The sequence below is a fragment of the Scyliorhinus torazame genome, chromosome 4 (assembly GCF_047496885.1).
Source record: "Scyliorhinus torazame isolate Kashiwa2021f chromosome 4, sScyTor2.1, whole genome shotgun sequence".
Taxonomy (NCBI): Eukaryota; Metazoa; Chordata; class Chondrichthyes; order Carcharhiniformes; family Scyliorhinidae; genus Scyliorhinus; species Scyliorhinus torazame.
Genome location: NC_092710.1, coordinates 333,137,956 through 333,159,905, shown reverse-complemented (window position 1 = coordinate 333,159,905; position 21,950 = coordinate 333,137,956). Strand labels below are relative to the sequence as shown.

The 21,950-nt window shown below is 48.1% G+C and overlaps 1 protein-coding gene across 1 annotated transcript in view; it reads left to right on the top strand.

Moving 5' to 3' along the window:
• The window catches only part of acbd3 (acyl-Coenzyme A binding domain containing 3), an 82,175-nt gene extending 60,751 nt beyond the window's left edge, over positions 1-21,424 (top strand). Inside the window, exons 6-8 of the mRNA XM_072500220.1 lie at positions 4,442-4,601; positions 15,028-15,312; positions 18,725-21,424. Coding sequence (XP_072356321.1) covers positions 4,442-4,601; positions 15,028-15,312; positions 18,725-18,936 — 657 coding nt within the window. The 3' untranslated portion in view covers positions 18,937-21,424. The remainder of the gene's footprint in view (positions 1-4,441; positions 4,602-15,027; positions 15,313-18,724) is intronic.
• The last annotated feature ends 526 nt before the right edge of the window (positions 21,425-21,950 follow it).

The following is a 21,950-nucleotide window of genomic DNA, read 5'->3' as shown; positions in this document are numbered from 1 at the left end:
ATGAGTTTCTGGAGAGAGGATTTGAGATAGGACTCTATGTAATTGGAGTTGGGAATATAAGAGCTTCTTGATCCCAGTGATCCTTCCTCGAGCATCCTTATCCCGACTGAGCTTTTGTGGCGTTGTGCAGCATGTGAGCTTTTTGTTGTAAATTGTGATTTTTGTCTGTCTTAGCTAGATTGGATGGAGATTGCAGGTTGTTTACCCACTCCAATCAATTGAATAAACCAATTGGCCGGCACGTCCTGCCTTCCAGCTGAGGGCTCCTCACTGAGCAGTTGAACAGTAACTATAAAGACATGAGGGAGGAGCTGGCCATAGTTGATTGGAAAAGGAGCCTAGCAGGGAAGACAGTGGAACAGCAATGACAGGAGTTTTTTGGGGTTATTAGCGAGGCACAACAGAAATTCATCCCAAGGAGGAGGAAACATGCTAAGGGGAGGACAAGGCATCCATGGCTGACGAGGGATGTCAAGGACAGCATAAAGGCTAAAGAAAAAGCATACAAAGTGGCGCGGATTAGTGTGAACCAGAGGATTGGGAAGCCTTTAAAAGCGAGCAGGGGACAACTAAAAAAGCAATAAGGGGGGAGAAGATAAAGTATGAGTGCAAGCGAGCTAGTAATATAAAGGAAGATGGGAAGAATTTTTTTCAATATATAAAAGGAAAGAAAAAGGCAAAAATAGACATTGGACCACTGGAAAATGTGGCAGGAGAAGTAATAATAGGAAACAAAGAAATGGCAGACTAACTGAACAGTTACTTTGCATCAGTCTTCACGGTGGAAGACACCAATGGGATGCTAGAGCTCCAGGAGAACCAGGGGGCAGAGGTGAGTGCAGTGACCATTACTAAGGAGAAGGTTCTGAGAAGGTCTGAAGATGGATAAGTCACGTGGACCGGATGGACTACACCCCAGGGTCCTAAAAGAGATAGCTGAGGAAATTGTGGAGGCATTAGTGATGATCTTTCACGAATCATTGGAGGCAGGAAGGGTTCCAGAGGACTGGAAGGTGGCTAATGTAACACCCCTGTTTAAGAAGGGAGGGAGGCAGAAGACAGGATATTATAGGCCGGTTAGCCTGACTTCAGTCATTGGTAAGATTTTAGAGTCTGTTATTAAAGATGAGATCGCGGAGTACTTGGAAGTGCGTGGTAAAATAGGACTGAGTCAGCGCGGCTTTGTCAAAGGGAGGTCGTGTCTGACAAATCTGAGAGTTCTTTGAGGAGGTAACAAGCAAGTTAGACAAAGGAGAATCCGTGGACGTGATTTATTTAGATTTCCAGAAGGCCTTTGACAAGTGGCCGCATAGGAGATTGTTAAATAAGTTACGAGGCCATGGTGTTCAGAGTAAGATCCTGGCATGGATAGAGGATTGGCTGACTGGCAGAAGGCAGAGAGTGGGGATAAAGGGGTCTTTTTCAGGATGGCAGCCGGTGACTAGTGGTGTGTCTCAGGGGTCTGTGCTGGGACCACAACGTTTTACAATATACATTGATGATCTGGAAGAAGGTACTGAAGACACTGTTACTAAGTTTGCAGATGATACAAAGATCTGTAGCGGGGCAGGTAGTATTGAGGAAGCAAGGGGGCTGCAGAAGGACTTGGACAAGCCAGGAGAGTGGGCAATCAAGTGACAAATGAAATACAATGTGGAAAAGTATGAGGTTATGCACTTTGGAAGGAGGAATTTAGGCATAGACTATTTCCTAAATGGGGAAATGCTTCGGAAAGCAGAAAGGGACTTGGGAGTCCTTGTTCACGATTCTCTTAAGGTTAACGTGCAGGTTCAGTCGGCAGTTAGGAAGGCAAATGCAACGTTCGCATTCATGTCAAGAGGGCTAGAATACAAGACCAGGGATGTACTTCTGAGGCTGTATAAGGCTCTGGTCAGACTACATTTTGAGTATTGTGAGCAGTTTTGGGCCCCATATCTAAGGAAGGATGTGCTGACCTTGGAAAGGGTCCAGAGGAGGTTCACAAGAATGATCCCTGGAATGAAGAACTTATCGTAAGAGGAACGTTTGAGGACTCTGGGTCTGTACTCGGAGTTTAGAAGGATGAGGGGGGATCTTATTGAAACTTACAGGATACTGAGAGGCCTGGATAGAGTGGACGTGGAGAGGATGTTTCCACTTGTAGGAAAAACTAGAAGCAGAGGACACCATCTCAGACTAAAGGGCCGATCCTTTAAAACCGAGATGAGGAGGAATGTCTTCAGCCAGAGGGTGGTGAATCTGTGGAACTTTTTGCCGCAGAAGGCTGTGGAGGCCAAATCACTGAGTGTCTTTAAGACAGAGGTAGATAGGTTCTTGATTAATAAGGGGATCAGGGGTTATGAGGAGAAGGCAGGAGAATGGGGATGAGAAAATATCAGCTATGATTGAATGGCGGAGCAGACTCGATGGACCGAGTGACCTAATTCTGCTCCTATGTCTTGCGGTCTTAAGGACCGTAATGGTCTTGGCATTCACTGTCCAGTCTGCGTTCAGGTTCCTTGCCTCAACCAGAGCCTGGCAATTCTGCTCAGTCCCGATTGGAAGAAGCAAACCAATCTGCATTTCCCTGTTTCTGAATAGTACTCTGCTTCGATTGGTGGTGTGCCTATATAAATAATAATAATCACTTATTGTCACAAGTAGGCTTCAATGAAGTTACTGTGAAAATCCCCTAATCGCCACATTTCGGCGCTTGTTCGGGGAGGCTGGACCAGGAATTGAACCCGCGCTGCTGGTCTTGTCCGGCATTACAAGCCAGCTGTCTTAGCCCACTGTGCTAAACCAGTCTCTGTGTCAAATGTCAAGTGAGAGTTGGATTGGCTGGGGCGGCACAGTGATTAGCACTGCTGCCTCACGGCGCTGTGGACCCGGGTTCGATCCTGGCTCCCGGTCACTGTCCATGTAGAGTTTGTACATTCTCCCCGTGTCTGTGTGGGTCTGACCCCACCACCCAAAGATGTGCAGGGTAGGTGGATTGGCCACACTAAATTGCTCCTTAATTGGAAAATGAAACAATTGGGTTCTCTAAATTTATTTTAAAGAAGAGTTGGATTGTCTGTGACGTCTGTCTCCTTGAGCTGACTGAGGGATTTGGAAATTAGGAAAGCCTCTCCTGACACGGTCTACCCCATTTCTCTCCGAATACCTGTTACTATTTATTTCTCGAGGCTGCTAGTTTACCCTATTGTCAATCACTTGTTCGAGTCCAGCTGTCCAATAACCAGAGATCAGGTACTCCAGGTGTAACCTCCCCCTGCCCCCCATCACTTAGGCTTACGATCACCTTGCAGCTTACCTCATGTTTGGTGCCATCTGTTAACTTCTGCTATTATCTTAGCTTTCCTGTCTCTGGCTGCAACTCTTTTTTCAGAGTGAGAGTGATAAGATAAAAAATACCTCCTCTCAGGTAGTTTCATACTATCATAGAATCCCTACAGTGCAGAAGGAGGCCATTCAGCCCGTCGAGTCTGCACCAACCATTCGAGAGACCACCTCACCTAGGCCCAATCCCCTGCAACCCTACCCAACCTTTGGTCATGAAGGGACAATTTAGCCTGCCTAATCCATCTAACCTGCACACCTTTGGACATGGGGAGGAAACCCACGCAGACGCAGTGAGAATGCGCAAACTCCACACACAGTCACCCAAGGCTGGAATTGAATGCAGGCCCTGGCATTGTGAGTCAGCAGTGCTAACCACTATGCCTGCTAACTACAACAATTTATAAGTATTTTTAAAGATACTATTTCATGCACTGTAGAGCAATCCGTTCCATCTCCCATTCTATCCCACAAGCCCTGCAAGTTTATCTCCCTCGGGTGCCTTTGTGGGCAGCACAGTAGCACAAGTGTATAGCACTGTGGCTTCTTAATTTTTACTCTTAATTTTTTTTAAATTCCTCATCGTTGGAACCTTCCTGGTAAAGCTTCTCTTCACCTCTCAAGGATCCACACATCCTTCATGAAATGTGGTGACCACAACTGATGCAATTATCTTGTTGTGGTCTAACCATAAAGGGGCAGCTCCCTGATCTTGTTCTCAATGTCCCTATTTATGAAGCTCAAGATCCCAAATTCTTTGCCAATTGCTCTCTCAATATGCTGTGTTGCTATCTCTGCACATGAACCCCCAGGTCCCTCTGTTCCTCCTGAAAACGCTTTAGATATATGCCATTAAATCCTCTTGCTGATTAGGCTATAAAAACTCATGTAAATTGCTCCTACTTGAGCAGAGTTCATGAGGGTGACCAGAATCCTTGCAGCAACATCTTAGTGCGAATGCAATTTTATGGATAATGAAATGCTATTCTCCCCTAGACTAATGGAAGAGACTCTCATCAAAAATCCTAATACAGGCTTCTTATGTTATAGGTTTTTACTAGTTGTGTCAAGGCAAAAACATTAAGCTTATGGTGTCTTTGGTTTTCTTTGGTCCCTACAGGCAACACTACAGAAACAGCAGGAGCCAATAATATCAACAGCCCACATTGGAGTAGGAGAGGTCCCAACGGTGAATGGACAGACAACTACACACACACAACCTCCGGAAAAAGAGCCTGAGCCAGAGACTTCAGAAGAAGTGTTGGAAAATGGACCGAAAGGTAGAAAATTGAGTTCATTAACCAGCCTCTGTCCTGTTCCCTACCCACTTTCCCTGGAGGTCCAGATACTTCCTGTTAGAGACCATTAGTCCGAGAGCTGACTCTGCGTTCAGTAACCCCTCTGCTATTTGATCACTTAGTTATGCTGAAACACATTATGCTGGAACACCTGTGCAGCATCAAAGCATTACTAAGATGCGAAAGGTACCATCCTTTTTTATGAAGTGTTAAATGACTGTCTGCTGAAGTGATGGTTATATATTCAATGGTACTAGAAACTGACCAAGCTCCCTCGCCAAAATTTGCGACCTTGCTTTGCATAAACTGACTGCCATTTGTAGTCGAATGGAAGTGGATGCATTTCAAAGTAGTTGATTGTATATGGAGCCCAGTATTCATGACATACTTCCAGCCCAGAAGCCTCCTTTTCTAACTTCAAAAGATCCCCTTATCAGGTGCTCCGAGGAAGCCAGCACTGTGGCCAGAGATTTTCTCTTTGATGATCTGCAACAATAAAAAAAAAATTGAAAACCATATTTTTATTCTTCCATGGGATGTGGTCGTTGTTGGCTCGGACATCATTTGTTGCCCATTCCTAATTGCCCATGAGAACGTGGTTCGGAGGATCATGAAGGCCCTGCCTTCTCAACCTTGCCCCTCACCTGAGATGTGGTGACCCCAAGGTCAAAACGCCACCAGTCAGCTCTCTCTCAAATGGGAGAGCAGCCGATGGTCCTGGGGCTGTTGGACATTTACGTTTCAGAGAGGGAGTTCCAGGTTTTTGATCCAGCAACAATGAAGGAATGGTGATATAGTTCCACATCAGGATGGTGTGTGGCTTGGAGGGGAAGTTGCAGTTGGTGTTCTCATTACCTGCCCTTTTCCTCCTAGGTTATGGGGATTTTGGGTTGATACAGAAAAAGTAATGGTTGTTAAATACTTGCAACATTGCACTTAAATGTGCAGACGTTAGATGACTTCATGGGCCACCTTTTTCAGGCAGTTTGAAAAGCTCAGATATATATCTCAACTTGCTATTTCCATATTGGGAAGCCAACATTGTTGCCTTCAGCTCTGGTGACAAGCTCCACCTTCTCTGTCATGTGACCCCAAGATGAGCCTTATTCCACATAGCCGCAGCATCATTTAGACCACCTCAATTTTGCCCAGCTCTAGTCCTGCCTCCAATCTTCTGCTGAACCCCTTTTTGCATGTCCTTGACTTTACTATTCCAACGCACTTCTGCCTGATTTCCCACCCTTTGTAAACTTCACGTCATCCAAAACTCTCCCCTCCATGTCCTAACTCTCACCACGACCAATTCTCCCAGTACAGGAATGTCATAGCGTGGTTATTCCAGTGTAAGGAGGCCACAGCCAGCGTGGCTAAGCCAGTGCAGGAACTTTGTGACCATCCACTAGCTATGGCTGATATTTTGTTACTCTCCCCTCCCACTCTGTTGCTCAGGTAAATACAAACATACGAAGCAGGAGTAGGCCACTCTGCCCCTCGAGCCAGTTCCGCCATTCAATAAAATCATGGCTGATCTGAATGGAACTTCAACCCCACATTCTTGTTAATCAAGAATCTATTCAGCTGGCACTTACGGTGACGGCTATGAAGGAGCAGGTCGCCCATTTGGTGACTCCAGCTCGGGTTGGACCTTTGGACCTTTTCCCCCGATTTTCTACCGGGCTTGATTTGGAAAGTTGATGGTAGAGGCAATTGTTGATTGGATTCCCACATCGGTGCATGGAGAGGAGGACTAGAAGTGCTCGCAAAGGAAGAAACAGACGAACAAAGAAGGCTTTGGGCTGAAGCTGCAGCGGGAGAAAGCATGACGGATGACCGGAGTCCTGGCTTATCGACCCCGCGGTCAACGGAGCAGCTGATGCACGTTATCCAGGAGGGCTTCGCCAAGCAGAAGCAGGAATGCTTGGACCCGATTTAGAGTCAATTGTGCGGCTGCAGCTCCGATTGGATGCCCAAGATCGGGCGATCCAGAAAGTAGAGAAGGCGCTGGCTGAGCAGGAGGAACATCAAACTGCGGTGGAGTTGGAGGTGGGGATGCTGAGAGACCAGCAGAAAAGACTCCTGGAGAAGGTGGAGGACCCAGAGAATAGATTCCGCCGGCAGAACGTGCCGGAGGGGTCCGAAGGAGCCGACTCTGGGGCATACATAGCGGGCATGTTCGAGACGTTGCTGGGGGATGGGACGTTCTCCTGACCATTGGAGGTGGACAGGGCTCACAGAGCCACAGAGCGCTTGCGAGGAAGCCGCGAGTGGGGACCCCTCCCCCCAAGGGCAATGGTGGTGAGATTCCACAGGTACTTGGACAAGGAGCGTATTTTACAGTGGGCCAGGCAGACACGGAGTTGTAAATGGGAGAACAGTATCTTGCGGATCTATCAGGACCTGAGTGCGGAGGTCGCCAGGAGAAGAGCGGGGTTCAGTCAGATAAAGTCAACCCCTTTTAAGAAAAAGGTGAAGTTCGGACTGCTGCATCCGGCCCGTCTCTGGGTCACGTATGAGGAGCAACATTTTTATTTTGAGTTGCCCGAGGAAGCGATGGACTTCGCAAAAAGGAAAGGACTGGTGGCGGACTGAGGACTTTGAACTTTGCTGCAACATTGACGTTAAAAAAGTTTCGTGTTTTTTGTTTTTATGAAGTTATTTGTAATGCCTTCTGTATTGATTTGGGGCCAGTTGCAGAGCTGAGTGAGTTAAAGTTCACATTTGCACTGATGGTGATGGAGGTGTGTTTGTTAGATGCTGGATCTTCTGTTTGATCTTTTCTTTGTTTATTTTTTTTTCTATGGCAATTGTGTTGGGATGGTTTTATGTTTGAGTATGTGTATGAGGGGGGGGTGAACAATAGGTGGGAGAATGTCTGGTGCCATAGGCGGGGGCGGGCTAGCTCACGGAAGCGCAGTAGCGGGTGAGCAGATGTTATGCTTGTCAAAGGGGTCGGTTTACATTGTGCTGGTACTGAGGGGGGGGGTGTTCTGCAGATGAAGGAGGGACCTTCTGAGGGACAGAAAGAGGTCGGGGGCGGAGGCTGCCTGGGGGCGAGCCGATGGAGGCGCGGGACATGGGTTGGAGACTGGCCCAAGAAAGGCGAGGGATGATTGACAAAGGGGGGGAAGAGGCGATGAGCCCCCCCAACTAGGCTGATCACCTGGAATGTAAGAGGACTAAATGAGCCGATCAAGAGGGCACGCGTGTTCGCGCATCTGAGGGGACTGAAGGTGGACGTCATAATGCTACAGGAAGCGCACCTTCGAGTAGCTGATCAGATTAAGGAAGGGATGGGTCGGACAGGTTTTTCACTCTGGGCTGGACTTGAAGACTAGAGGGGTCACAATCCTATTAATAAGCGAGTGATGTTTGAGGCGGGAAGAATAGTTACGGATGTGGGAGGCCGGTACATTATGGTCAGTGGGAAACTGGTGGAGGTGCAGGTGGTACTAGTAAATGTGTATGCGCCAAATTGGGATGATGTGGAGTTTATAAAGAGGATGCTGGGGAAGAGTCCTAGATTCACATAAGTTGGTCATGGGAGGGGACTTCACAGTTATTGACCCTGGTTCAGACCGGTCGAGCTCAAAGACGGGCAGGGTGCCAGCAATGGCAAAGGGATTCATGGAGCAGATTTGGGGGGGGTGGACCCATGGAGATTTGGGCAGCCGAGAGTGAAGGGAGTCCTCCCCCCAACAAGGTCGCAGGCCTCGATTTCATTGCCACTGAAACGGGAGAAGGATCCGGAGCAATGCGGATCATACAGGCCAATTTCTCTACTGAATGTGGAAGCCAAACTGCTGGCTAAGTTATTGGCCACAAGGTTAGAGGATTGTGTTCCAGGGGTGATGGGGAAGACCAGATGGGATTTGTAACGGGCAGGCAACTTGATGCCAATGTTCGAAGGCTTCTAAATATTATTATGATGCCCTCAGAAGGAGTGGAGGTGGTGGTAGTGATGGATGCGGAGAAGGCTTTTGATCGAGTGGAGTGGAATTACCTGTGGGGGGCGCTGGGAAGGTTTGGGTTTGGTGAGGGCTTTATCGACTGGGTGCAGTTGCTCTATCAGGCACCAGTAGCGAGTGTGCGTACGAACCGGCTGAGGTCGGGGTATTTTAAACTACACAGAGGGACGAGACAAGAGAGCCCCCTCTCCCCGTTACTGTTTGCTCTGGCCATAGAGCCATTGACCATGGCTGGTTTTGTGGGGGGGGGGCGGTGGAGCACCGGGTCTCGCTTTACGCAGATGACCTGCATTTGTATATTTCAGACCCGTTGGAGGAGATGGGGGAAATACAATGCGAATCCTGGGGGAATTTTGCAATTTTCCGGGTTATAAATTGAACATGAGCGGGGGAAAGCGAGATGTTTGCGATCCAGATAAGAGGACAGGAGAAGAGACTGGGAGAGCTGCTGCTTAGAATGGTAGGGAAGATCTTTCGATGTCTGGGAATCCAGGTGGCCTGGGAATGGGAAGCACTGCACAAGTTAAACCTATCCTGGTTGGTAGAACAAATGGAAGGGGACTTTAAGAGATGGGACATGCTCCCGCTGTCACCGACGGGGAGGGTACAGACCGTGAAAATGACGGTCCTCCCCAGATTTCTGTTTGTCTTTCAGTGCCTCCCCATCTTCATCCCCAAGGCCTTTTTCAAGCAGGTGAATAAGGTTATTTCGGGTTTGTGTGGGCGGGTAAAACCCCGCGAGTGAAGAAAGTGTTGCTGGAGCGCAGTCGGGGGGAGGGTGGGTTGGCGCTGCCGAACTTCTGCAATTACTACTGGGCGGCTAATGTAGCCATGATTAGGAAGTGGGTAGTGGGGGAGATGTCGGCATGGTAGCCGATGGAGGCGGCGTCATGCAAACACACCAGTTTGGGAGCACTGATAACGCCACCCCTTCCGTTCTCGCCGGCCCGATACTCCACAAGTCCAGTGGTAGTGGCGGCTCTGATGTTCTGGGGGCAGTAGAGGAAATATAAGAGAGTGAAAGGAGCATCGATTTGGACCACGATTTATAATAACCATCGGTTTGTACCGGGTAGGTTAGATGGTGGGTTCCGGAGCTGGCAAAGGGCAGGAATTAAAAGGAAGGGGGATCTATTTATAGACGGGAGCTTTCCCAGCTTGAAAGACTTGGAGGATAAATTTGAATTGACAGCAGGGAACGCGTTTAGGGATTTGCAGGTGCGAGACTTCCTGAGAAAACGGGTGCCGGCCTTTCCACTGCTGCCGCCACGGGGGATACAGGATAGAGTAGTCTCCAGTACCTGGGTGGGAGAGGGGAAGGTATCGGATATATACCAGGAGCTTTCGTTGGCGGATGAAACTCCGGTGGAGGAGGTTACGGGCAAGTGGGAGGACGAGCTAGGAGGAGAGATAGAGGCGGGGCTATGGGCGGATGCCCGAGGCAGGGTTAATGCCTCATCATCATGTGCCAGGCTCAGCCTGATATATGGAACATAGTGCTGAAGGAGGCCATTCGGCCCATCAAGTCAGCACTAACCCACTTAAGCCCTCACTTCCACCCTATCCCCGTAACCCAATAACCCCTCCTAACCTTTTTAGTCACTAAGGCAATTTATCATGGCCAATCCACCTAACCTGCACGTCTTTGGACTGTGGGAGGAAACCGGAGCACCCGGAGGAAACCCACGACAGACCACTAGTGACCCAGCGGGGAATCGAACCTGGGACCCTGGCGCTGTGAAACCACAGTGCTATCCACTTGTGCTACCGTGCTGCCCTTTAAGGTAGTCCATCGGGCACGCATGACAGCAGCTAGGATGAGCAGGTTTTTCGGGGTAGAAGATAGGTGTGCGCGGGAAGCCCAGCAAATCATGTCCACATGTTTTGGGCATGCCCGAAGCTTAGAGCGTTTTGGCAGGGTTTCGCTAAGGCAATGTCCACGGTGCTAAAAACACGGGTGGTGCCGAGTCCGGAGGTAGCGATCTTTGGAGTGTCGGAAGATCCGGTAGTTCAGGGAGTGAAAGAGGCCGACGCCTGGCCTTTGCTTCCCTGGTAGCCCGGAGACTGATCTTGTTAATGTGGAGGGACTCTAAGCCCCCCCGGTGTAGAGACCTGGGTTAGTGACATGGCTGGGTTTCTCGGTCTCGAGAAAAGAGGGCCAATGTTGGGGTTTACCCGGAGGTGGCAGCCGTTCGGCAACTTTCTCGGGGAAAATTAAAATGTCGGCAGAGGCAGTATTCCATGGGGCGGGGAGGGGGGGTTGGATTGTTGTTTTATGGTTGGGTGCATGAAGATTGAGATGGCGGGGTAAATGTTTATTATACTATGTTGATGTCATAGTCTATGTTATTTTTATAGAAATTTTCAAATACCTTAATAAAATATTTTTTTTAAAAGAAGGGCTGGGGGCCCCGATCGGGATGGAAGAGATAGCAGAGGGTCTGAAGACCATGCAGTCGGGTAAAGCCCCAGGGCCCGACAGGTACCCAGTGAAGTTCTATAAAATGTTCTCTGGGATATTGGGCCTGCTGTTGATGAGGACATTCAATGAGGCAAGGGAGTGTGGTGTGCTTCCCCTGAGGATGTCACAGGCCACAATCTCATTGATCCTGAAGCGGGACAAGGACCCAGAGCTGTGTGGGTCCGATAGGCCGATATCCCTATTGAATGTGGACGCCAAACTGCTGGCCAAAGTCTTGTCCTCTAGGATTGAGGATTGTGTTCCGGACATTATTGGGGAGGACCAGACGGGGTTTGTTAAGGGAAGGTAGTTGATGGCCAATGTCAGAAGGTTGTTAAATGTGATCATGATGCCCCCAGGAATGTAGGGAGGTGGAGGTAGTGATCGCAATGGACGCAGAGAAGGCTTTTGATTGGGTAGAATGGGAATATCTGTGGGAGGTACTGGGACGGTTCGGATTTGGGCGGGGCTTTATTGACTGTCAGGTTGCTGTATCAGGCTCCTGTTGCGAGCATACAGATGAATAGGACAATATTGGACTATTTTAGGCTGCATCGGGGGACGAGACAGGGATGCCCCCTCTCCCCACTGTTGTTCTGTTAGCCATAGAGCCGCTGGCAATTGCGCTGAGAGCCTCAAGGGACTGGTGTGGGGGTGGAACACAGTTTCACTTTACGCAGATGACCTGCTTCCGTATGTATCGGACCCATTAGAGGGGATGGAAGAAATCATGAGGATTCTAGGGGAATTTGGCCGGTTTTCGGGGTATAAGCTAAATATGGGGGAAAGTGAGATGTTTGCGGTCCAGGCGAGGGGACAGGAGAGGCGATTGGGGGAGCTGCCGTTTAGATTAGTAGGGGAAGCTTTAGGTACCTAGGCATTCAAGTGGCGCGGGAATGGGACCGGCTGCATAAATTAAATCTGGCCCGGCTAGTAGACCAAATGAAGGACAATTTTCGGAGATGGGACGCGCTCCCGTTGTCACTGGCTGGGAGGGTGCTGACGGTGAAGATGACGGTCCTCCCGAGATTCCTGTTTGTGTTTCAGTGTCTCCCCATTTTTATTCCGCGGTCCTTTTTTAAACGGGTCAATAACCCGTATGGGTGGGCAAGACCCCGCTAGTTTAAAAAAAAAGGGGGGGGATGCTTGAGCAGAGCCGGGGGAGGGCGGGCTGGTGCTGCCGAATTTCAGTACTTACTATTAGGCAGCGAACATGGCCATGATCAGAAAGTGGGTGGTGGGGGAGGGTCGGTATGGGAGCGTGTGGAGGCGGCTTCATGCAAGGGCACTGGTCTGGGGGCGTTGGTAACTGCGCCTCTGCCGTTCCCGCCGGCACGTGGTGGTGGCGGCCCTGAGGGTCTAGGGGCAATGGAGGAGACATGTGGGAGCAGAGGGAGCATCGGTGTGGTCTCCAATCTGTAATAATCACCAGTTTGCCCCGGGAAGGATGGATGGAGGGTTTCAGAGATGGCAGAGAGCAGGGATTGATAGGATGGGGGATACGTTTATAGAGGGCAGCTTTCCTAGATTGAGGGAGCTGGATGAGAAATTTGGATTGGTATGGGGAAACAAATTTAGGTACCTGCAGGTGCGGGACTTCCTACGCAGACAGGTTTCAACCTTCCCGTTCTTACCACCAAGGGGGATACAGGAGTGTGGGTGGGAGAAGGGAGGGTCTCTGACATTTACAAGGAATTTATGGGGTCAGAGGCGACGCAGACAGAGGAGCTGAAGCGCAAGTGGGAAGGGGAGCTGGTAGGAGAGATAGAGGATGGTCTCTGGGCGGACGCGTTGAGTAGAGTCAACGCGTCCACAACATGTGCCAGGCTCAGCCTGATCCAATACAAATCGTTCACCGGGCTCACATGATAGTGGCCCGGATGAGCAGGTTCTTTGGGGTAGAAGATAGGTGCGCAAGGTGTGCGGGAGGACCAGTGAACAATGTCCACATGTCCTGGGCATGTCCGAAGCTTAGGGGATTTTGGCAGGGGTTTGCAGATGTCATGTCCACGGTGTTAAAAACAAGGGTGGCACTGAGTCCAGGGGTGGCGATTTTCAGAGTGTCAGAAGATCCGGGATCCAGGAGGAGAAAGAGGCAGACGTTCTGGCCTTTGCTTCCCTGGTAGCCCAGAGACGGATATGTTTTATTTAAAAATCTTTCCTTAAATAAGGAGACCATCATGTGCACAATACCACCGATGCAGTCTCCCGAATGACCTGTGCAACTGAAGCATAACCTCCCTACTTTTGTATTCAATTCCCCTCACAATAAATAATCACATTCTGTTAGCTTGCGTGATGACTTGCTACTAGTCTTTTGAGATTCATGCACGAGGAGACCCAGATCCCTCCACTCCCAAGCTCTGCGATCTCACCATTTAGATAATATACTTATTTTTCTTTGTGCCAAAATGGACATTTTCACATTTGCCCACATTATATATACTCCTTTGCCAGATTTTTGCTCACTAAATTGTGCTCTTGACACCACTCTGCTAAAGTCAGCTCAGTGAACACGGACCAGGAATTGAACCTGGGAACACCACCCTATTCTGGCTCTGTTTGAAGACTGCTTTTATATTATACTTCATTGAATTTTTAAAAAAAATTTAGAGTACCCAATCCTTTTTTTTTTCAATTAAGGGGCAATTTGGCATGACCAATTCACCTACCCTGCACATCTTTGAGTTTTCATAGATTATCATAGAATTTACAGTGCCGAAGGAGGCCATTCGGCCCATCGAATCTGCACTGGCTCTTGGAAAGAGCACCCTACCCAAGCCCAAACCTCCACCCTATCCCCATGACACTAATGGCAATTTAGCATGATCAATCCACCTAACCTGCACATCTTTGGACTGTGGGAGGAAACCGGAGCACCCGGAGGAAACCCACGCACACACGGGGAGGATGTGCAGACTCCGCACAGACAGTGACCCAAGCCAGGAATCGAACCAGGGACCCTGGAGCTGTGAAGCAATTGTGCTAACCACTATGCTACCATGCTGTCCAAAGTTGTGGGGGTGAGACCCACACAGACACAGGGAGAATGTACAAACTCCACGCGGACTGTGATTGGAACCGTGATCGACCGAGTCCTCAGTGCCGTGAGGCAGCAGTGCTAACCACCGGGCCGCCCCTACTTCATTCAATTTAACCTTGTAGTGTAAAAGTTTTTCAGCACAGAAAGAGAACATACAGCCCATCGTGTCCGAGTTGGCACTTTGCAACAGTGACCTCAAACTAATCGCCAACCACTCTCACTTCTCTGTAACCCTGTGTCATTCTCTGTTTCAAATATTTATCCATTGCTTCCTGAAAATATGTGGCCCCTGCCTAAAGCATGATCCCACCAACCCTCCATGCAAACCAAACTCATTATACTGGTTGCTAAGACAGTGGTTGCCTGACAAGAATTTTATTTTCAACCCATTGTTTTCCTATTTGTATTGCTTTGGTCCACTCCATAAAGGAGACTCTCCATCTGACCGAGCAGAGTAGGTTAGTACGAACTGGCTGTGGACTAGGCAGTATGCCAGTTCAACGCTGGTAAGCAGCACGTTTTTATTTGTTTAATCTGAAGTGCAGGTCGAATCATGTAGAAGCTAACAGAATATACTGCATCTCTTTATCCCTGTTGACATAGAACATCCCACAGTGCTTCACAGGGATACAGCAACGTTTGGCACTTGGAGATATTGAGGCAAGTGGCCAAAAAGCTTGGATGAAGTGGTATGTTTTAAGGAGCTTGTTAAAGGAGGGAGAGGGGTGGAGAATGGAAGTGGAGGGAATTCCACAACTTTAAGGCCTAGGCAGCTGAAGGCACAGCTGCCAATGGTGAAGCGATTAAAATGGTCGTATTGGAGGCCAGAATTAGATGAGCTCAGGGATCTAATTCTGTTGGGACAGCCTGCTGTTCCTGTCATGTTCTCCGTGTGGTTGTTTCCATTGCAATTCAGTCCTGTTGTCCATCTTCCCACAGACACAGCTATCGTGATAGCAGCTCCCTCCATGTGGACTCGACCTCAAATTAAGGACTTCAAGGAGAAGATACGGCAGGATGCAGACTCTGTCATCACGGTGGGCCGGGGGGAGGTAGTAACAGTACGGGTGCCCACTCACGAGGAGGGCTCTTACCTCTTCTGGGAATTTGCAACAGACAGTTATGACATAGGCTTTGGTGTCTGCTTTGAATGGACGGATTCTCCGAATACCACAGTGAGCGTGCACGTCAGTGAGTCCAGTGATGACGAGGATGACGATGAAGGTATTGTGATCGCATGTGTGCTGAGGAGTTTGGTGGGGGTGGGTGTAAGCAAATGTTTTAACTATTGGTTATTTCTTTCTGCATTCTCATCAAGCAGAAAGGCGTGTGTTGGTGTTCCCCATTTCAGGGGCCCCACACTATTCTCTTCTAAAGTCACTGACTCAGACTGGAGCACTGGTTCCAGAGATCCCTCCCTGCTGCCTCACCCCGTGGTAAGGCTCATTATGCGGCTCGACTAAGAGACGCTGGGATAACTGGGGTCACTGGAGGGCAGTTAGGAGTGGGAAGTCTTGCTGCTTTCTGTTGCCTTTCTGCCCGCCTACTTCTCAGCCCAGTGGCATTGAGGCTGATTATAGCACACTAGCTACCTAACCCAGCCCAGGGTACTTCCTACATCACAGGGTTGTAACATCAAGCCAGACAGCGCACTTACCTGCCAGAGCTTTGATAGGTAGTTTGAAGAGAGACAGTGGGTTATCTATTCAGCATTCCTGGGTGATTGTTTGTGTGGAGTTTGCACATTCTCCCCGTGTCTGTGTGGGTCTCACCCCCACAACCCAAAACGATATGCAGGGTAGGTGAATTAGCCACGCTAAATTGCCCCTTAATTGGAAAAAAAAAGGAATTGGGTACTCTAAATGCTTTTTTTAATCTCTTCAGCATTGCCAGCTCATCTGGTCCAGCCCGGCGATGGACATGACTTGTTGTGGTGCAAAAGTGGCTCATATTGCATTTGCCTGGTTTGATTGGTTCAGTTTGATACTGTACTCAACCTACCAAATGGCCAGCTGAGTTAGAGTCGCACAGTGCCTGAAGCTCATGGGAAACCTACTTTACAAGACTGTCTCTTAAGGACCGAGACCGATATGCTTTTATCAGTAGCACCGTTTCACGTCTTGCAGGAATATCCAGAAGTAGACAGAAATCTTTTTTTTAAATTCATTTACAGAATTTGGATGTTGCTGGTTAGGCCAGCATTTATTTCCCATCCCTAGTTGAAATGCAGTGAAGTGCATCCCTATTGCAGTGAAATGCAGTGATTAATGTGTGGCCAAATGGGATGATGGGGGTGGCGTAGTTGTGCCCTTTTCACAATCCCAAAAAGGCACTGGCCCTTCCTGGCTGTGGGTTGAAGGAAGAATATTGACTAGCATATAAAGGCAATTCTCTGCACCCATTTGAAAGGTGCAGTGGGATCTTTTATGGTTGTCTATACAGGCAGATAGTTTAATGTTCTATCTGAGATATTCTCCCTTCACCAGTGCAGTACACTCCCAGTGCTGCTCAGGAGTGTCAGCCATGATTATATATGCCTCCTGAGCCAAAAATCTTCTAACCTAGAGGTTAAAGTCATTACCGGCATTTAATCACTCCTCTGACTTTGCTCTGACTGGCTGTACCTACATCAGGAAGGGGTAAAACAGTGTCCAGTGTGAAGTAAGCTTAGACAAGACCTGATTCTCTTGTCTATTCTCTCTTTCCTCCCCACACACCCTCCCTGACCCATATTTCATGCTCCCTTGGTGTCATATTCTAACATGAGTCAGTAAGTTTAGATGAGGACTGAACAGAGTTCTGAGCTACATTATGGAACTGTGCTGCTGCCTCACTGATTAAGTGCAGTGGTTGAGGACGATTTCCTAGCTGCATTCACATTCTTCCCACTGGCTGGGAGTTGGTTAGATGGTCCTTGTTACATGTCAACAGTGGCTCAATGGGTAGCACTCTTTTTAATTTAGAGTACCCAATAATTTTTTATTCCAATTAAGGGGCAATTTAGCGTGGCCAGTCCAACTCTGCACATCTTTGGGTTGCGGGGGTGAAACCCACACAGACACAGAGAGAATGTACAAACTCCACACGGGCAGTGGCCTGGGGCCAGGACCCGAGTCCTCGGCACCGTGAGGAATGGGTAGCACTCTTGTCCTTTGTTCCTTCACATGAGTTAAATGTCACTGGTAAGGCAGCAGTTATTGCCCATCCCTAACTGCCCTTGATGTGGTGAGTCTCCTTCTTGCACCCAACTATGAGACTTGATAGGCCATTCCAGAAGGCAGCTGATACTCAACTACTTTCTGTGGGACAGGTCAGGGCGGCAGATTTCCTTCCTTAAAGGACATGAGTGAACTAGGTAAGTTTTTAGGAGAGGAGTTTTGTCCACCACCACTCCTGCTATAATAGCTTTTTATTAGCATAAATTCCCAGCTGCTGAGCTAGGTTTTGAACTAGAGTCTGTGGATTGTTCACCCAAGCCTCTAGCTTACCTCTGGCAAAGTCAGCCTACATTATATTACAACCCCAAAACAGAAGATCGTGGCTTCAAGTTACATTCAGGATAATATAATGGAGGCTGACATTGCAGTAGAGCACTGGAGTTGTCTTTCAGGCAAGACATTAAACCAAGGCCTTGTCTGCCACCTCAGATGAAGTTAAAATATCCGTAGGATCCCTACAGTGCAGCAGGCTATTCGGCCCTTTGAGTCTGCACCCTATAACCCTATCCCTGTAACCTCATGCATTGATCAATCCACCTAACCTGCACATCTATGGACTGGGAGGAAAACGGAGCACCCGGAGGAAACCCACGCAGACACTGGGAGCAGGTACAAACCCCACGCAGACAGTGACCCAAGGCCGGAATTGAACCCAGGTCCGTGGTGCTGTGGAGCAGCAGTGCTAATCACTGTGCCACCATGCCTGGTATTATTTTGAAGAGCGGGGGTATTATCCTCAGCATATTTATCCGTAACCAGCACCTAAAGACCGATAATCTGGTCATTATCCCAAGTCTGTGGGAGAGCAGAGTAAACGTTTCAAGTTGAACATGGCTCTTCAACGTTCAGAAGAGTTATTTGACTTGAAGCAGTAACTCTGTTGGTCTCTCCACAGATGCTGCCAGGCCTGCTGAGTTTCTCCAGCATTTTCTGTTTTTATTACTGCAGAAATTCAAGTTTGCTCTTTGGATACGGAGTGCCATTGATGAATGATTAGAAATGGGTCATTTCGGGTTTTGGAATCCATGGGGAAGGCGGATGTGTGAGGGTAGACAAAATGTATTGCACATTTCTTCTCCTTTCTCCAATTTGGGGATGTGGGTATGGGGACAACTGCACCATTTATTATGTAAAAAGCAGCTGACTGGGCAAACTGCCCTCTGAAAGCCAATCAAAGCTGCCAGTCGAGATCAAGCAGCTCTCTGCTTCAGACGTCGATCTGGTGTTGAGGTGGTGGAGCATTGCTAATGGGAATTGCTGACTGTGCCTCTTGTCTGGGTGCAGGAAGATCCCACCGGGCTCCCATATAACGGAAGGTGGAACCAGTGCAGTAGTCGGGGTTCAGCACCTTCAGGCACAGAGACGAGCTTCAAAGGTGCGTTTATAGATCCTGACGTTTCCTTGCATGTTTCCTGCAGACAGCCCCAGTGAAGGAGAAAAAGTCAAGAAGGAGGCCAGCAAAGTTCAGATAGACGAGGTGGTGCCGGTCTACAGACGGGATTGTCACGAGGAGGTGTATGCCGGATCACATCAGTACCCCGGCAGAGGGGTCTATCTCCTGAAATTCGACAATTCCTACTCACTGTGGAGGTCAAAATCCGTTTATTACAGAGTATATTATACCAGATAAAACCAAGCTTCGGTTTGCCCTCACTTGGCACCTGCTTTTTTTTTCTTTTGTAAACTTTAATTTGCACATTGTGCATTGAAATAATTATCTAAATCATTCTATATAATAAATTGGGTGAAGGATCTGCTACTGCAGAAATGAAAATCACTGCCAGGAATTGGTTTCATTAGGACTTCCTCAGCCATTACTGAGTTATTGCTGTCGATGATGACTATGTTACATTGCGATGTGTGGTTAATCTGTAGAGTCTGGGGTTGTTATCTTCAAACTGAGGATGATTTAAGAAAGAAATGCGTGAAGAGGTGCATAAAAATCACCTTGTCGACCCACCTGAATAAATACCTCAGCACAGTTGTCTCTGAATGTTGGGCTTCAGCAGGTTTGAAAGCTTTGCCCGTTCTGCCAAGTTCTGTTGTCGCTGACATTTCCGTCAGATGCGGTTAAGCCGAAAACTGCACGTGCTGTAAATCTGGGATGTAGGGTAGGAAAAGGTGATTTTGCGTCGTGTGTGGCCGCCGTTGCGCTCAAATCCCCTTTGGTCGTGAAGCATAATGCTGGGCAGGCGGAGGTGCCCGCATGCTCGCCACAGCACCTTTTCCTCAGTGTTAACAAACTGGTGCCCTTGTTGAAGTAAGGTGGCCCTCGGTAGACTTATCCAAAGTGCCTCTTTAGATCTGGAGCCACTTATCTGAGCTCTTCGACTAATGCCTCGTTCTAGAGGAGAGGAGATGCTAAATAAAGGGACAAGCACAGAGTGGTGGAATACTGTAGCAGTACGTAACCACGTTTTGCTGGTTTTTGAGAATGACTTGGTTTCAGGTACATCCCTTAACCAGTGGCCCCCTCCAAAACCATTCCCCATCAGATGACTTGGTAAGTATACCAGGCAGTATGATACTGAACTGCTTTGTGGATACTTGATCTCGGCTGCAGCACTCACTGGGAATCAACGGTATCTCTAGCTGAACTCCGGACCGGATTCATTGCCCTATTCACTGTCTCGTGATTCCAGCTGCTGCTTATCGGGCGAAGGTTCGCCTGTGATGCTCTCCGTGGTCAGCTACACTGCTGTCACCGTGTGCTCGCTGGTTTAGCTTGGAAATGTAGAGATAAAGCAGCTGATTGAAACTCTGGAGGAGACGTAGTACATGACATCTGTGGCAACTTGGAATTTAAATCCAGGTCGGGTAATAAATCTTTTGGAGCACCGGCTGGCAATTGCCCAGGAATCTAAGCATTCTGAATTGCCTTTCACTTTAATTTCCCACTCTGTGCCAATTGATGACAACACACTCCCTGGTACAGTATAATCCTTGTCCAGCGTTCCACCAGCTCCATTAGTAGTATACAGTTGTGTTCATTCAAGAATGAAGAAGTCCAGCAATAATTGGATGTGTTGAGGAGAGGAGGAACAAACAGTGAGGACAGAAATGGTGAGGAGCCCTTTCTCTGTACCAATGAATTGTCCCATTGGCAGTAAATGAATGGTGTAGAATCGCCCAGTTTCAATCCTTGTGACACAGGAACGCTCCTGTTCCCTCTACTCGCCTTAAAGCTGCACAATAAACCGTTCACCCTTCACCATTTTTATTTTTAACAGAAGCTTTTTATTTTGATTGTACAGGCTCAATACAGTTGCTGATTACATTGAAAAGAAAATGCTCATGCACTAAGCCGTTGCTTGCTTTCTTGGTCGAAAGCACAGTTTAACTGTGACCCTAGCCCACCCCATTAAAATCACTGCTCTCCCTGTGTGGGGGAGCTGCGGGGCAGGGAGGTGGTGGGAGTGAATGTTGCTGTCTAAATTCCTGAGGTTCTGAATGAATGAAGTAAATGAATGTAAGTCCCGGGCTCTGGTCACGAGAACCCAGCCTGATGCACTTTTCCCTTTAACGTTTAAAACAAAAGGTTCGCACCGGTGAACAAAAGTCTGATAGACCCGTGGTAGACGTAGACTCTTAAATATAATTTAACACTTTTATACCGCTTTCCCTGTTTTTTTTTCTCCAGCCAATCCGGTGTTATGGCTTGTCGGAGGATGTCACTTTGTCACCAAAGCAGCTGTTGAGAATAACTTTGAAATTTCCTTTTGAAATCATTCTTTCATTTCCTGGAGTGAAATTCTGGTCTGCCTGCATTGCTTTAGCTGCGGCCTGTACAGTTCTGAGATGGCAGTTGTTTCTGCGGGCAGTGCTGTTGTTTTTCTTTCTCTCCCCTATATAAATAATTGTTTCTTTAACACCTGTTTTGTACATAAATACCTTTCTCCACTCCCTTCTTTTTGTGCTTTGTATTTACTGCTGTATTCCTAATTGCAGACGCCACCAGCTGTTTTATATATGGTTTGCGTTATTCTGATTTTTAGAGAAACCGGAATGTGATGGACTCTTACTTGGCAGGGATGTGTTACTGAAAATGTGGCTCTGATGTTCTGACTTGTTACTCTTGCAGAGACTTTTCCCAGAATATTAAACTTGGAAAGATTTTATTGCAGTGGCTTTTTTTTTTAATGACCTGTGCATTTACAGAAATCATTTCTTTGAATAATATCTTTAATCTCAATTAAAATATGTTGAGCTGCACTCTTTCTCTCCGCTTCTTACTAAATAAAACGTTTGGCGCTGCCGTTGCAGCTTAAGAGATGCGGAGTGATTCGGTGGGCTGGTCAATAAATCTGCCGTTGTGCTCTGTACTAGAGTAGCAGCAGAATCAGCTCTATGCTGTGTGATGCTGAGCGTGTGAAATCTAAAACTGCATCCAATTATAAATCCTTCTGCGTCTGTCTCATTCGTTTTCCGTTCTCGTAGTGTGGCTGCCATGAGACCACTGGCAAGGCTGACATTTATTGTGCCAGTCACCTTGCCCACCCACCGCCACCTTGAACCACTGCAGACCATGTGGTGAAGGTGCTTCTGCAGTGCAGTAGCTTGCTGGGCCTTTCTTTAGAGTACAGGTAAGAGCCAACTACGTTGGAGAGCGAAAGGATTCCACAAATAGGCCAAATCAGGTAAGAA